General features: G+C 39.0%; 1 protein-coding gene and 1 non-coding gene across 3 annotated transcripts in view; one reads left to right on the plus strand and one right to left on the minus strand.

Annotated features, from left to right (window-relative positions):
- The window catches only part of LOC123599273 (MOB-like protein phocein), a 45,215-nt gene that overhangs the window by 12,444 nt on the left and 18,607 nt on the right, over positions 1–14,164 (plus strand). Inside the window, exons 1-2 of one of the 2 annotated variants that reach the window (XM_045480626.1) lie at positions 2,773–2,996; positions 6,660–6,722. In XM_045480626.1, coding sequence (XP_045336582.1) covers positions 2,937–2,996; positions 6,660–6,722 — 123 coding nt within the window. In that variant the 5' untranslated portion in view covers positions 2,773–2,936. Of the gene's footprint in view, positions 1–2,772; positions 2,997–6,659; positions 6,723–14,164 lie in introns of those variants that run through there. The other variant, XM_045480627.1, reaches the window with a different exon arrangement.
- TRNAK-CUU lies at positions 157–229 on the minus strand. The gene has a single exon. It is a non-coding gene; the product is annotated as a tRNA-Lys (tRNA).

The following is a 14,164-nucleotide window of genomic DNA, read 5'->3' on the forward strand; positions in this document are numbered from 1 at the left end:
AGCATTTGCTCAAGGGAATTTCATACAGGTTAGATATTTTTGAAATTGTTCATGATACTTTGGATTTCTAAAATATTTTCTTTTAAAACTTTAATAAAAGTCAAGGAACATTTACTATTTTTTTTTTTTTAAGATTGTATTTTTAAGTCATCTCTACACCCAACGTGGGGTTTGAACTCACAACCTTGAGATCAAGGGTCACATGCTCTACCAACTGAGCCAGCCAGGTGCTCCATGAATATTTACTTTTATACTTGCTTTCATCATCTATGAGGTAGAGAGAAAGAACTGCTGTGTACTATTTTCAGTACAAATAAGGAAATGTCTCTCTTAGGGAAGAAACAGTTTGGGTGCCACTTACCCTAGATTCTTATTTGATAGTTCAAAGTCTTATAGTCAACAGGCAAGAGAATCTTGATTTTCTGAATCCCAGCCCCATCTTTTCCATTTTATCTTAAAAAAGATTGTTCCGGGGCGCCTGGGTGGCGCAGTCGGTTAAGCGTCCGACTTCAGCCAGGTCACGATCTCGCGGTCCGTGAGTTTGAGCCCCGCGTCAGGCTCTGGGCTGATGGCTCAGAGCCTGGAGCCTGTTTCAGATTCTGGGTCTCCCTCTCTCTCTGCCCCTCCCCCGTTCATACTCTGTCTCTCTCTGTCCCAAAAATAAATAAACGTTGAAAAAAAAAATTAAAAAAAAAGATTGTTCCTGGGGCACCTGGTTGGTTCAGTTGGTTAAGCGTCTGACTTCAGCTCAGGTCATGATCTCCTGGTTCATTAGTTCGAGTCCCAAGTCAGGCTCTGTACAGACTGCTCAGAGCCTGGAGCCTGCTTCAGATTCTGTGTCTCCCTCTCTCTCTGCCCCTCCCCTGCTCACACTGTCTCTCTCTCAAAAATAAATAAATGTTAAAAAAAAATTAAAAAACAAAAGACTATTCCTCCTTTAACTGAAATATTCAAGTAACCCAGTATTACATGTTATTGTTATTACTGATCATGCTCTTTTCTTCTTCTTCCCTCCCTTCCCCCACCCACCAAAATAACACTGTTTAGATATGTGGTTTTGTTTGGAGGTCATAATCTGCAGAGTGATGAAGAAATAAATGTGAAGGTTATGAGCTAGAAACATTTCAAACCTAAAGAACAAGGTTCTTCCTGTAAACAAGGCCAGAGTCGACATCATAATGCAACTTTACTGGATTTTTCAGAGATGAATGCCTATTCTGTTCCTGAATTTAATTCTACTTATTCACTTTTTCTCTTGTTTTTTTTCAGATGAGCTGAAACAATATAACAAATCTGGACTTAAGAGAACATTAGGATGAGCCCCTTCAATTGTAGGTAACTGTTATTTACAATTCAGGGACATAACCACACAATCTGGGAAATTTTAACTTTAATCCTTGGAGTAAGTGAGGTAGAGTTGTTTAAAGATTTATAGTCCTACCTAGCACTCTGCTCTCCTCAGATCCACCCCATGTCTTTATTTGGGAGGCAACAATTTGGGTGCCACTTGTCCAAGATTCTCACTGTATTTAGTAAGAGAACTGGTGATTGCACGTCTTCCTCCACTGCTACACTCTAAGCAATTCATGGTTAAAGATTGGGCCTTTTCATACTTGTACCTCAGTGCTGAACACATCGTGGGGCTTAATAAATATTTGTTGAATGAATAAATCTTTTGATATCCTAGGAAGTAGTGATGGAATTAAGTTCCTTGTTCTGGAAAAGTTACCAGTCTATACATCTTTCAAAATGAATGAATCTTAAAGACGAACCAACTTCCTGCTCTCAGGCCCCTTTGAGCCAAGTTCAAGTCACTGCTAATTACTCAGCTTTGTTCCTACTCAATTTAACCAACCTCTCTTACACTCTTCCATTTTTGGAGGCTGTGACATATTCTCCTCTCAGCATTCCTGATACACTTTTAAGTGTATGTGATGGTATATCTGATGTTTTATTCTCTTGAAAATCACCCTAGCATATGCAGTTTTCACCCTTTGAGCTGGCTTTCTATCTGGTATCCTATGGCCCCCCTCAACCCAGATCAAAGATTTAACGTTTCTAAACAGGAAACAAAAGTTTGCCAAAACTGCCATGATTTCATAACGTAAGAGAACACTTAAAACTTGCAACAAAGGAAATTTAGAACCCTGTAAAGATGTACAACTCCCACCATCTGTCAAGGGGCATCATTTCCTCCTCCTGCTTCTGACTTGCAAAAACTACGAGTTAATTTTGTGTACCAGATGTCCATTCTCAGATAATTAGTGTCTCAGTCTTTTATCTTCACAAATTTGTCATTGAAAAGGTCCTTGGCTTTGAAGTCAGAGGATGGCGGAAATACCATTTGACAATCTAAGCCCTAGTCTTATTTCAGATTGGGTCGGTTTCATGCGGGGGTCTGTGGAATTTTCCGACTGCTGGCCTGTTTTTCCACTTTGCTTGTCTATGAGGATTTCGGGACACAATTATGGTTCTCTGGGTATCTGCTAGGACAAAGGTTTACTGAAACGGTCACCATTGTGCAAGCTCTATCCGTTGAGTGTAACTAACCTAAACCCAAGGAGATGCAGCAATGTGTTACGCTCTTGCTCACTCCGAAGCGGGCTTCGGTGGGGGCCTGCGGACTTTCCCAAAGCCAGTCCTCGTCCTCGCTGCCATGTTTGTCCCTTCCTCCACGCCGCGACTTGTGAGTCGTCGGCTGTTCCTTCTCTCGTGTCCCTCCCTCCGCCAGCTGTTCCTTTCCGGTACTCTTTTCCGTCCTCCCGCCCTGCTCCGCGCGGGCCACGGCTGATCCTTCAGTTGCCGCCCCTCCCTGGCGCCCGGACCCAGAGCTCCGCTCCACCCCGTCCCGCCCCCCGACTCCCCCCGCCCGCCCCGGCGCAGGCAGCCTTCCCTTACATCCGGGTACCGACTCCAGCCGCCTAGACTTTGGCACTATGGTCATGGCGGAGGGGACGGCAGTGCTGAGGCGGAACAGGCCGGGCACCAAGGCGCAGGTACCATCTCTGCACCTTTTCTGCGTGGGCACTCTTGGTGGCGAGCCGCGCCGCACCTGGAAGCTGGCCGCCCCCGAAAGAAGATTGGGCCGGGGCGGTAAGCTGGCGGGCAGGGGGCACCCGTGCCCGGCCTGCTCTTCCGGAGCCGCAACCCCTGGGTCTAGCTGAGGCGGCGGCCGCTCGCGAGGCCTGCCGAGCCCTGACTTGAGGGTGGGCCTGAGGGGCTGGGTGCGAGCCTCGGGCGGTGACCGCCGGGACCCCGGTGTGCGAGCCCGTCGGCAGCGACTACTTGCTCTCGTCTCTCTCCTGAATTCTGACTATCGTCCGAGGGGCGCGGCCGGCCAGGTGGACACCCTGGGGTTTTGGGAGGGTCGGTGCCGCCACGGCGGGAGGGGGTGTAAACAGCCAACCTTGTTCTGGCTTCCGGTTCCTACCTGGCTTGTGACGCGCCTGCCCGGCTTCTGCCTGCCAGCTTGTCTAGCCGGATCCTGGTGGCGATTATCCTCCTGCGGTTTGCCTTTGACCATTTCTCGCTGCAGCTTTTCTCTGGCCCAACAAATTTCATCAGGTTGCTCTTGTTAGATGTCATTGCTTGTTACTACGTGTGAGGCATAGTTTGGGAATAAACTGATGATAGTTTCATCAACTTTTAGTAGGCAGTATCTGGGGTGAGTTTGTGTTCCTTTAGGTATTGGTTCTGGGGGATTTTCAAAAGGCGGATGCCTCACATTCTAAGAAAATATTCAAATAGACATTTAGATTTGATGTGCTTAATCCACCAGCTGTTGAATAGGTGCTCCAAAATCAGAAGAGATGTGTTAAAATGTAATTTTAAAGAAAAAGTGATATAAGTGGGGAAAACAAACTGGAAAAAAACATGGAGCTCTGACCATATGCCAGAGAAAATATTTTAATATACTGCACAGAATTTTGGAAAAGAAGTCCTTTCAAAGTATCTTTTATATCCAGACACTTCCCAGATCCATGGTACAGACAGGGAAACTGAAGCCCAGAGAATTGACTGCATTTGCTCAAGGTTACATAGTCTCTGGCTCATTGGTGACCTTGTTTATTCATCAAGTTGCTTTTAGTACTGAATTTTGGAGAGTTTAGTTTAAAAGTCTTACTATAGAGTCACATTTAGCTGTCAGTTACTTTTGGCAGTTTTGTGGACATATAACTGGGAATTTACATATTGTATATGGTTTCTTTAATTATTTTTTTAGTGTTTATTTTTGAGAGAGAGAGCGAGCGAGCGCATAAAAGAGAGCAGAGAGAGGGAGACACAGAATCCAGTGGGCTCCAGGCTGTCAGCTGTCAGCACAGAGCCTGACTTGGGGTTCAAACTCATGAATTGTGAGATCATGACCTGAACTGAAGCCAGACGCTTAACCAACTGAGCCACCCAGCACCCCAATATTATATATGGTTGCTTTTTACTTTTTCCAGACTTTCTTTATAAATGCTCTTTTTCTCAGAAACTTTTACCTCTTATTCTGTAGGAACATTGTTTCTGATTCTTCTCTTAAGTGATCAGCTTTTATATTTTTATATTGAGGTGGACTCGTGTTCTCACATTCTGAGAAGTGCCATCCATTTTTATTTACTCAGTTCTTAATTTTCAAAGGTTAGAAAGAATATATTTTAAGTTAATATTGTAACATCTGTTTCCTATGTTATGAGTAAGTAACATATAAGAATTCTCCTTTGCTTTTTTCCCCACATTGTCATAGATCAAGGTTGTTAAATAAAATGTCACAGAAAAGGTAAGGATTAAAAAAAGAAGACTGCTTAAGCAGCATTCTTTCCTATTTCTTATCTGTCACATTGATTTCCTTCAGTGAAATAGATCTATTCTAAATTATTTATTTAGAACTATAATAGAGTAGGTGAGGTGTCTTTCTACTTATTTTTTTCCTAGTTTTTTTTTTTTTTAATTGGTTAGATTGGGATATAGGCACATAGTTGGTTTTCAGTAAATGTTTATTTCATGAAATGCATGAGAATGTTCATTAAGCCAATTTTTGGTTCCTTTTGTAAGTGTTTAAAGCATATGACAGTTATGATGAGACAAAAACATTTGGTTACCAGCTAACACTTTTATATCTTTTCTGTATATTCCTATATGTGTGTTTTAATATTTTTAAAACAAAATATTTTACAAACTACCTTAATTTTTTTAAAGGGAAGAATAGTCAAAGCATATTGATGGAAAACATTTTCAGTATAAATTGCATAGAAAGAATTTAAAAAACTACATGCTATCTAGGAAAAAAACATCGTGGAACAATGTCTAGAAAGTTATTTTTATTTCTTGATCTACCTATTAAATAACATGAGAGCATATTAAATAACATTAAATAATATGAGAGAAAGAGCAAGTGAACTCAAGCAGAGGAGGGGCAGAGAGAGAGAGACAGAGGAAGAGAGAGAATCCCAAGCAGGTTCCGAGCTGTGAGCGCAGAGCTTAGCAAAGGGCTCAGTTTCAGGAACCATGGGATCATGACCTGGCCCCAAATCAAGAGTGGAATGCATAATTGACTGAGCTACCCAGGTGCCCCTCCTGACATATTAAAATAAGTTAGTTCATTTTCATTCATATAGGGCAACTATAAAAAAATGTGAAAAGTTTAAGACAAGGTATACCTATCATCTACTCTCATAACTAAGACGTTACTAATATAGATAAATCCCTCTTTATCACATTCTTCTGTCTTCTACTCACTTCTTCCAACCAAATGATAGTGATTATCATTGCTTTGCTGCATACTGCATACTTTTACTATGTATGCATTGTCTCCAGAATTATGCTTTGCACTTTCTTAAATTTTTATTCATGTGGTATCGTACACTGAATTTGTCATTTGCTCCAGCTTTTGCTTAAAGTGTTTGGAGACTTACCCATGTTGATTGATACAGGGTTATATATCACTGGTTCACTACTCCTGTTTCCCTCAGTTTTACCCTAGAGACATTTATGAAGCAACTACTATATGTTGTGCTGCCTGCTAAGGATACATAGGTAGACTTTGCTGAAAAAAATCAGTCAGATGGGAAGATTCTTAAATACTTAGGGGAATGTCTGTGAACTGGACTATTTATAGAGAATTTCAGAACTGGTATAAGGTGATCCACAAAAGTACCAATTGCCCTTAATGAAGACTGGTTGACTACTTTTTAGCGGAGCTCATATTTTGATTTAGAAATTTAAAACACCGTTTGGAATTGGAATAATAATTTATAATGTCTGTCTAAAATAGTACTTGTGGACAATAACTACTACTAGCACCACCACCACTGCCACCATCGTCACAAACTATTCTCTTTAGGTAAAAACTGAATCAGTGCTTGGAGATTTTTTTTCAACTTAACTTTTTGAGAGATATTTAACCACCATAAACAAAAAAGTGATAGATTTATCTCCTTAGGTAATCCATGAAAAGTTTAGGGATTTATGGTTGAAAATTTTAACTTGTAGTTCAGTTAAATAAAATCTTGGTGTTCATTTTAAAGTTCCTTTGACTTACTCACTGATAATCATGTTGTTTATAGTATGAGAGCTTTCTTCTCCAGTATAACTTTATTAAGAATTAAAGTTAATGAAAATAATGTTGCCTCTTTGTAACTTTGTATGTGCTTTAACCATGAATTTTTTTTTTATAGGATTTCTATAATTGGCCTGATGAATCCTTTGATGAAATGGACAGTACACTAGCTGTTCAGCAGGTAATAACAATAGTTTTTTGCAACTCCAGTAACCTGAGCATTTTGCCTCCCTTGGAGTAGTTAAATATTCCTATGTCTTTTAGCATAAGTCAGAATCCATGGAAATAACAGGATGCCTATTTAAAACTTTTATCAGTCTTTCATTTTGTTTTAAGATGGCATAGTAAGCTATACTGAAGCTTAAGTACATTTTAATATCTATTAATATGTGCCAAATTGGGGTACCAAATTTTACTTTAGCGTGAATTTAATTCAAAGTTAATTGAATGCTAAATTAGAATAACATGATTACGTAGGAAGAAAGAGCATACGTGGTTACTGAAACTTGAGAACATGTATCTAAACTTACATTTTTAAAAATTATTTTGAAGTTTATTTTGAGAGTGTAAGTGCAAGTAGGAGAGGGGCAGAGAGGTGGGGGGGGGAGAGAGAGAGAGAGAGAGAGAGAGAGAGAGAACGAACGAACCCCAAGCAGGCTTGATGCTGTCAGTGCAGAGCCCGACTGTGAGATCACGACCTGAGCCGAAATCACAAGTTGGATGCTTAACCGACTGAGCCACCCAGGCGCCCCTAAATTTACATTTAAATTTTAGTTGCCATTAGCTCTTAATGTTTGTGCTCTCTAATACATTTGAGGGCTAAGATGCCTCCTTTTAGGTTATTGCCACTATTAAGTAGTTCACTAAGGCAGTGATTATCAAGGAGATGGACTTCTGTAACTTGTGTAGGTTGAAAAGCCCCTCAGGGGATTCTTAAACGTTCTTATTGAGAATCACCCTACATTGGGTTTAAAAAAAAATGTAATAGTTCTTCCAAAATGAGTAAAATCTAGAATCTAGGAAAGAAATACTTGCTATAGCCAATTATTAAAAGTTGCATTAAGAGGTTAACAAAAACATGAGTAAAATTGGACTAGGAATTGGTTAACTAACCAGTTGGACTAGTAAGTTGGATTTGGCATTGGTTAACTAACATTTTTTCTTAAGTTTATTTATTTATTTTGGGAGAGAGCACGTGTGCCAGCAAGGGAGGGGCAGAGAGGGGGATAGAGAGAGAATCCCAACCAGGCTCCACACTGTCAGCACAGAGCCTGACGTAAAGCTCAAACTCACAACTCAAAGTGAAATCGTGACCTGAGCCGAAGTCAAGAGTCAAGTATAAGTGAAGAGTCAGACGCTTAACCAACTGAGCCACCCAGGGGCCCTGGTTAACTAACATATTTAAAGGAAAAATATGTAATAAAGAGAGGCTTGGCTTTATGTTGATAGTGAGATAATAGAAGTAGAAGCTGTTTGGATTTATTGTGTTATTTGAAGATTCTGGGAAATCAAACAGGAATACAGTTGAATTCTTTGAGCATAAAAACCAATTCATGATATTAACAGAAATACTAAAACCTTTTGAATGGACTCAGTATAATATTTAGCACAGGAAATGGAAGAGTATTCATGAATGAATGGCTTTATTTGTTCATTGCCTTTAAAGAATGTATTGTTCAATCAGCAAATATTTATTGGGCAATGAGACAGGCCTTGTGGAAGACACAGAAATATAAACCTAGAGTTCTATGCCTGGAAATTGGGAAAAATTACAGGAAAAGTGTGTGGATATTTCTCCCTTAAAATTTTTTTTTTAAGTTTATTATTTATTTTTGAGAGACTGAAAGAGTGAGCCAGGGAGGGGTAAGACAGTGAGAGAGAGAATCCCAAGCAGGCTATTCACTGTCAGCATGGAACCCAGTGTGGGGCTCAAACTGTGAGATCATGACCTGAGCCATCTCCCTTTAAAAGTAGAGGTTGTGTGCTGCTACTTTGCTGAATTTATTAGTTGGAACTTTTTGTGTGTGCGTGTAATCTTTAGGTACATATTGAGAACATGTCATCTGTAAACAATTTGACTTCTTCCTTTCTAATCTGGTTGCCTTTTATTTCTTTTTCTTACCTAATTGCTGTGGCCAAAACTGCTAATACTCCTTTGAATAGAAGTGGCAAAAGTAGGCATCTTGTTCTTGATCTTAAGAGGAAAGCTTTCAGTCTTTCACATTGAGTATGAGGTGCACTGTGGGTTTTTCACACGTGACCTTGATTATGTTGAGTTATTATGTTACTGGTTTCCTTCTGTTTGTAGTTTGTTGACTGTTTTTGACCTAAAAAGGTGTTGAATTTTGTCAAATATACCAATTCAGATGAACATGTGATTTTTCCCCCTTCATTTTGTTAATGAGGCATATATATCAGTTTTTGTATCTTGAACCATCCTTGCATTCTAGAAATAAATCCCCCTTGATAATGATCTATAATTCTCTTAATTAGCTGTTGAATTTGGCTTGCCAGGATTTTTTGTGTCAGTATTCATAAGGGATATTGGTTTCTAGTTTTCCTCACGTGTCTTTGTTTGACTTTGGTGTCAGGCAATGCTGACATCATAGAATGAGTTAGGAAGTATTCCCTTCTCTTTGATTTTTTAGAAGAGTTTGAAGAGGATTGGTGTTCTTTATTTTTTTTGTTATTATTTTTTAATCTATCTTTATTTTTAGAGAGAAGGAGAGAGTGCAAGCAGGGGAGGGGCAGGGAGGGAGGGGGACAGAGGATCTGAAGCAGGCTCTGCTGACAGCAGAGAGCCCGACGTGAGCCTCAAACTCATGAACCAGGAGATCATGACCTGAGCAGAAGTTGGATACTTAACCGACTGAGCCATCCAGGCATCCCAGGATTGGTATTCTTGAAATGTTTGGTAAAATTCACCACTGAAGCCATTGGGTCTTTTCTTTGGTTGCACAACATTGTGAATGTAATTAATGACACTGAACTATACACTTAAAAATGGTTTAAATGGCTATCCTCATTGAATGGTCTTGGCACACTTGTCAAAAATTATGTGACTATGTAAGGATTATTTCTTTGGGCTCATTCAGTTCCATTGGTCTGTATGTCTATCCTTATACCAATACTACATTGTTTTGATTACCATAGCTTTGTAGTAAGTTTTGAAATTGGGGAGTGTTGAGTTCAACATGCTTCCCAACTGAGCCTGCCAGACACCCTGTTTTTTTTATTAATACTGAACCACCTTTCATTCCTTGCAGCTTCCTCTTGATTGATGTTTGTATGGTATATCTTTTTCCATCCTTTTACTTTTAATCTACCTATATTTGAAGTAAGTTTCTTGTAGACGGTGTATAGTTGGGTTATCTTTTCTTGGTTTTTTTTTTTTTTTGTGTGTGTGATAGTGTGTGTCTTTTAATGGGTGTATTTAGGCCATTTAATATTAATTTAGTTACTGGTAGATATGTTTACATTTAGGTCTACCATCTAGGTTGTTTCCTCTGGGTTTATTGTTGTTGTTGTTCGTTTCCTCTTTTCTGCCTTTTTACAGCTTGAACATTTTTAGTGTTCTATTTTAATTCTAATTTTGTCTGTCTCTTTATGTAATATATTTTTTTAAGTTTATTTATTTTGAGAGAGAGGGAGAGAGAGAATCCCGGGCAGGCTCCATGCTCAGCACAGAGTCTGCTGCAGGGGTTGGTCCCTTGACCACAAGATCACAAGTCAGACACCCAACCAACTGAGCCACCCAGGTGCTTCTGTATAATATATTTGAAATATATAATGTAGAAACTATCATTCTATGGATCCCATTATCTCTTTATGCTTTTCCTGTCATTATTACATTTATATACATTGGAAACCCCATTAGTCAATGTTATATTTTTGCTGTCATCTGCCAAAACATATTTCAAAGAACTCAGGAGGAGAATGGCCTATTATAATTATACCCAGATATTTATAATTTCTGTTTTTCTTGATTCTAAGTTTTCTTCTGGTGTTATATTTTCCCCCTTCTGTCTAGAGAACTTCCTTTAGCAGTTCTTTTAGAGTGATCTGCTGGCTAGAAATTATCTTTTGTTTTCTTTCATCTGAAAATGTCTTTGGGGCGCCTGGGTGGCTCAGTCGGTTAAGCGTCTGACTTCGGCTCAGGTCATGATCTTGCGGTGCATGAGTTCAAGCCCCGCATCGGGTTCTGTGCTGGCAGCTCAGAGCCTGGAGCCTGTTTCGGATTCTGTGTCTCCCTCTCTCTCTCTGACCCTCCCCCGTTCATCCTCCGTCTCTTTCTGTCTCAAAAGTAAATAAACGTTAAAAAAAAAAAATTAAAAAAAAAAAAAAGAAAATGTCTTTATCTTCATTCCTGAAGGGTATTTTTGTTAGATATAGAATTCTGGGTTGATAGTTCTTTCTTTCAGCACTTTGAACATGTTGTGTCAGTTCCTTCTGTCTGTGGTTTCTGATGAGAAAGTGGCAGTTTTTAAAATATTTTGTAGGTCATGTGTCTTTTTTCACTGGCTTATCTTTAGTTTTTGGCAGCTTCATTATGTGTCTAAGCATGGATTTCTTTGAGGTTTTTATTTGTTGTTCACTCTGCTTTTCTCTATTGTGGTAAATATATTTACCATTTTACCATTTTTAAGTGTACTTTTTAAAAAAATTTATTTATTTTATTTATATTTTTGCCCCCAGCGTGGGGCTCGAATTCATGACTCTGAGATCTACCGATTGAGCCAGCTTAAGTGTATAGCTTACACTATAAAGGGGCCCTTTAAGTGTGTAGCTCTGTGGCATTAAATACATTCACATTATTGTGAATCATTATAGCCTCTATCTGCAGAACTTTTTTATCTTTAACAGCTGAAACTCTGTGTCCATTAAACAATAACAACTTTCCACTACTCCCTTCCTCCAGTTCACTCATCTTCTTGAATTGAGATTTTCACATATTCTTTGTATACCAAGTAATTTTGGATTGTATTCTGGACATTTTGAATATTATGTTGAGACTTTGGTCTTATTTAATCCCACGGAGAATGTTATTTTTGTTTTAGCAGGTATCTGACCTCGTTAGATACAGGTTGCCAGTTCCAACCTGACTGAGGTTCCAGTGTTTGTTCAGATTTCAAATCTTTGTACTCCTCCTTGAATCTGTTCTGTGTGTACCAATCTGTGGTCATCCTGGGTGGAGGTATATCTGTTAGTTCATTTCTCAAAGTCTGTCATATGCTAATTATGATCAGATCAATGTATGTGGGCATGCGCAGATTAGGATTGAGCTCAGGAGTTCATAAACACCTTATGGGGTCACATTTCTGAATTTTGCTCTCTTTAATGTCTCTCTGATACATTCTGGTTCCCTGGGGCCCACCTTTTTGATCTTCCAACCAGAAACCACTTACTAGAATTGTGCTGCAGTTGTGGGAAGACAAAGAGAGAAAAAGAAATAGGGTTTGATCCACCACCAAATGGAGAGGACGATTTCTCTTCCTGAGAATTTGGTCTCTTGAATTTTTCTGTTGCCAGCTGCTTTTACTGCCATTGTGGAATTGTCTTAGGCATAGGCTATGAAAGTGGAGAAAAAGCAGAGGGCAAAAAGCCAGCAGCTTTCTTTCATTCTTTTTGAGCTTTTAGGAGTACCATTTTCCACTCCTTGAGCCAGAACTATGTAGTTTCTCCTGGATCTTTTAGCACCAACAGAACTCATTTTTGGGTTGCATCCTATATTGAGTTTAGGCCAGGGGATACCAGAGGGGAAAAGAAACATCACAACTTCACTGCGAGTTCAGTGATACTTTGAATCTGGTGTTCTTTCCGATATGTGTTCTTCAAAGATCTCAAATTGCTATACCATGCATTCTGTCCAGATTTTATAATTGTGTACGGTGGGAGAGAAAAGTTGATGTGTGTTTACTCCATCTTACCTAGAACTGGAAGCAATAAAATGCTTTTGAATGGTATTTTACTGTTCCCAAATGATTTCTAAAAACTGCTTTAGGAAAAATCTTCTGTAAAACACCATACTAGATCATTGTAATTCTTAATAATTACAGCCCACAGGAATAAATCACTGGAAGGATATGTTTGTGCCTTTTTCTAACAGAAGGAAGAATTTTATGCCCTTTTTTTTTTTTTTTTTTTTTTAAACTTAGTCCAGAAGTATGGTATAGTATATTCCTGTACTGAGGAGACTTGAAAGGCCTGGGAAGTAAGTATATACTGAGAGCATCTGAAATGCTAGTGAGCTTGATCAGGTGACAGTATGAAGTAGAAGTGGTAATACCTTTAAAAGCTACCTGAAAAAATTCTTTTCAAGAAATGGTGGTAAGTTAGGATTTTAAAGTTCTTGGAAGCATAAAGAACACTCTTGTGTGGTTGTTTTCTGGATTTTTTTTTGGTAGAATTTCTTAAAGAGTACAAAGCTAGTTTCTTAAATAATAGTTGTATACCTTACTCAGCTTCAAAACCTCTCTCAGCGTTAAAATTCAGCAGCAAAAGTTTTGTGTAGTAATGGTACTACTTTTCCATTTAACTGAATTACTAAATAAGTAACATAATAAAGATAATGTTGAAAATGTACTTAAGAATATTACAGCTTTTCGGGGCGCCTGGGTGGCTCAGTCGGTTAAGCGTCCGACTTCAGCCAGGTCACGATCTCGCGGTCCGTGAGTTCGAGCCCCGCGTCGGGCTCTGGGCTGATGGCTCAGAGCCTGGAGCCTGTTTCCGATTCTGTGTCTCCCTCTCTCTCTGCCCCTCCCCCATTCATGCTCTGTCTCTCTCTGTCCCAAAAATAAATAAACGTTGAAAAAAAAAAATTTAAAAGAATATTACAGCTTTTCATGATAGGGCCAGTTCTTGCTTTTTTTTCCCCATTTCATACTTGTGTATCTTGTGATGCACTTGAAAAAATTAATCCAAGTTTAGATTTATACCACATTATGTGTGACAGGGACAGGATAGAGAAACATTACAGTTGTAAATCTTTAGTTTTCAGATGTTTTGAGAATGATAAGAATAATTTTTCAGAATGAACAGAAATTGCTAATAGTACTAATAACTCAGAAACAATATAAAAATTTCCGTAAGGTAAACATTATATTTAGGGAGCATTAGAACATTTCTTTTTCTTTTTTTTTTTTTTTTTAAATTTAATTAATTTTTTGGTTTTAAATCTCTTTTTTTTTTTTTTTAATTTATTGTCAAATTGGTTTCCATATAATACCTAGTGCTCATCCCAACAAGTGCCCTCCTCCCTGCCCATCACCCACTTTTCCCTCTGCCCCACTCCCCATCTACCCTTGGTTTGTTCTCAGTCCTTAAGAGTTTCTTATGGTTTGCCTCCCTCCCTCTCTGTAACTTTTTTTTTCCCCTTCCCCTCCCCCATGGTCTTCTGTTAACGTTTCTCAAGATCCACATATGAGTGAAAACATATGGTATCTGTCTTTCTCTGCCTGGCTTATTTCACTTAGCATAATATCCTCCAGTTCCATCCACATTGCTGCAAATGGCCAGATTTCATTCTTACTCATTGCCAAGTAGTATTCCATTGTATATAAAAACCACATCTTCTTTATCCATTTATCAGTTGATGGACATTTAGGCTCCTTCCATAATTTGGCT

Source organism: Leopardus geoffroyi, chromosome C1 (assembly GCF_018350155.1).
Source record: "Leopardus geoffroyi isolate Oge1 chromosome C1, O.geoffroyi_Oge1_pat1.0, whole genome shotgun sequence".
Classification (NCBI taxonomy): Eukaryota; Metazoa; Chordata; class Mammalia; order Carnivora; family Felidae; genus Leopardus; species Leopardus geoffroyi.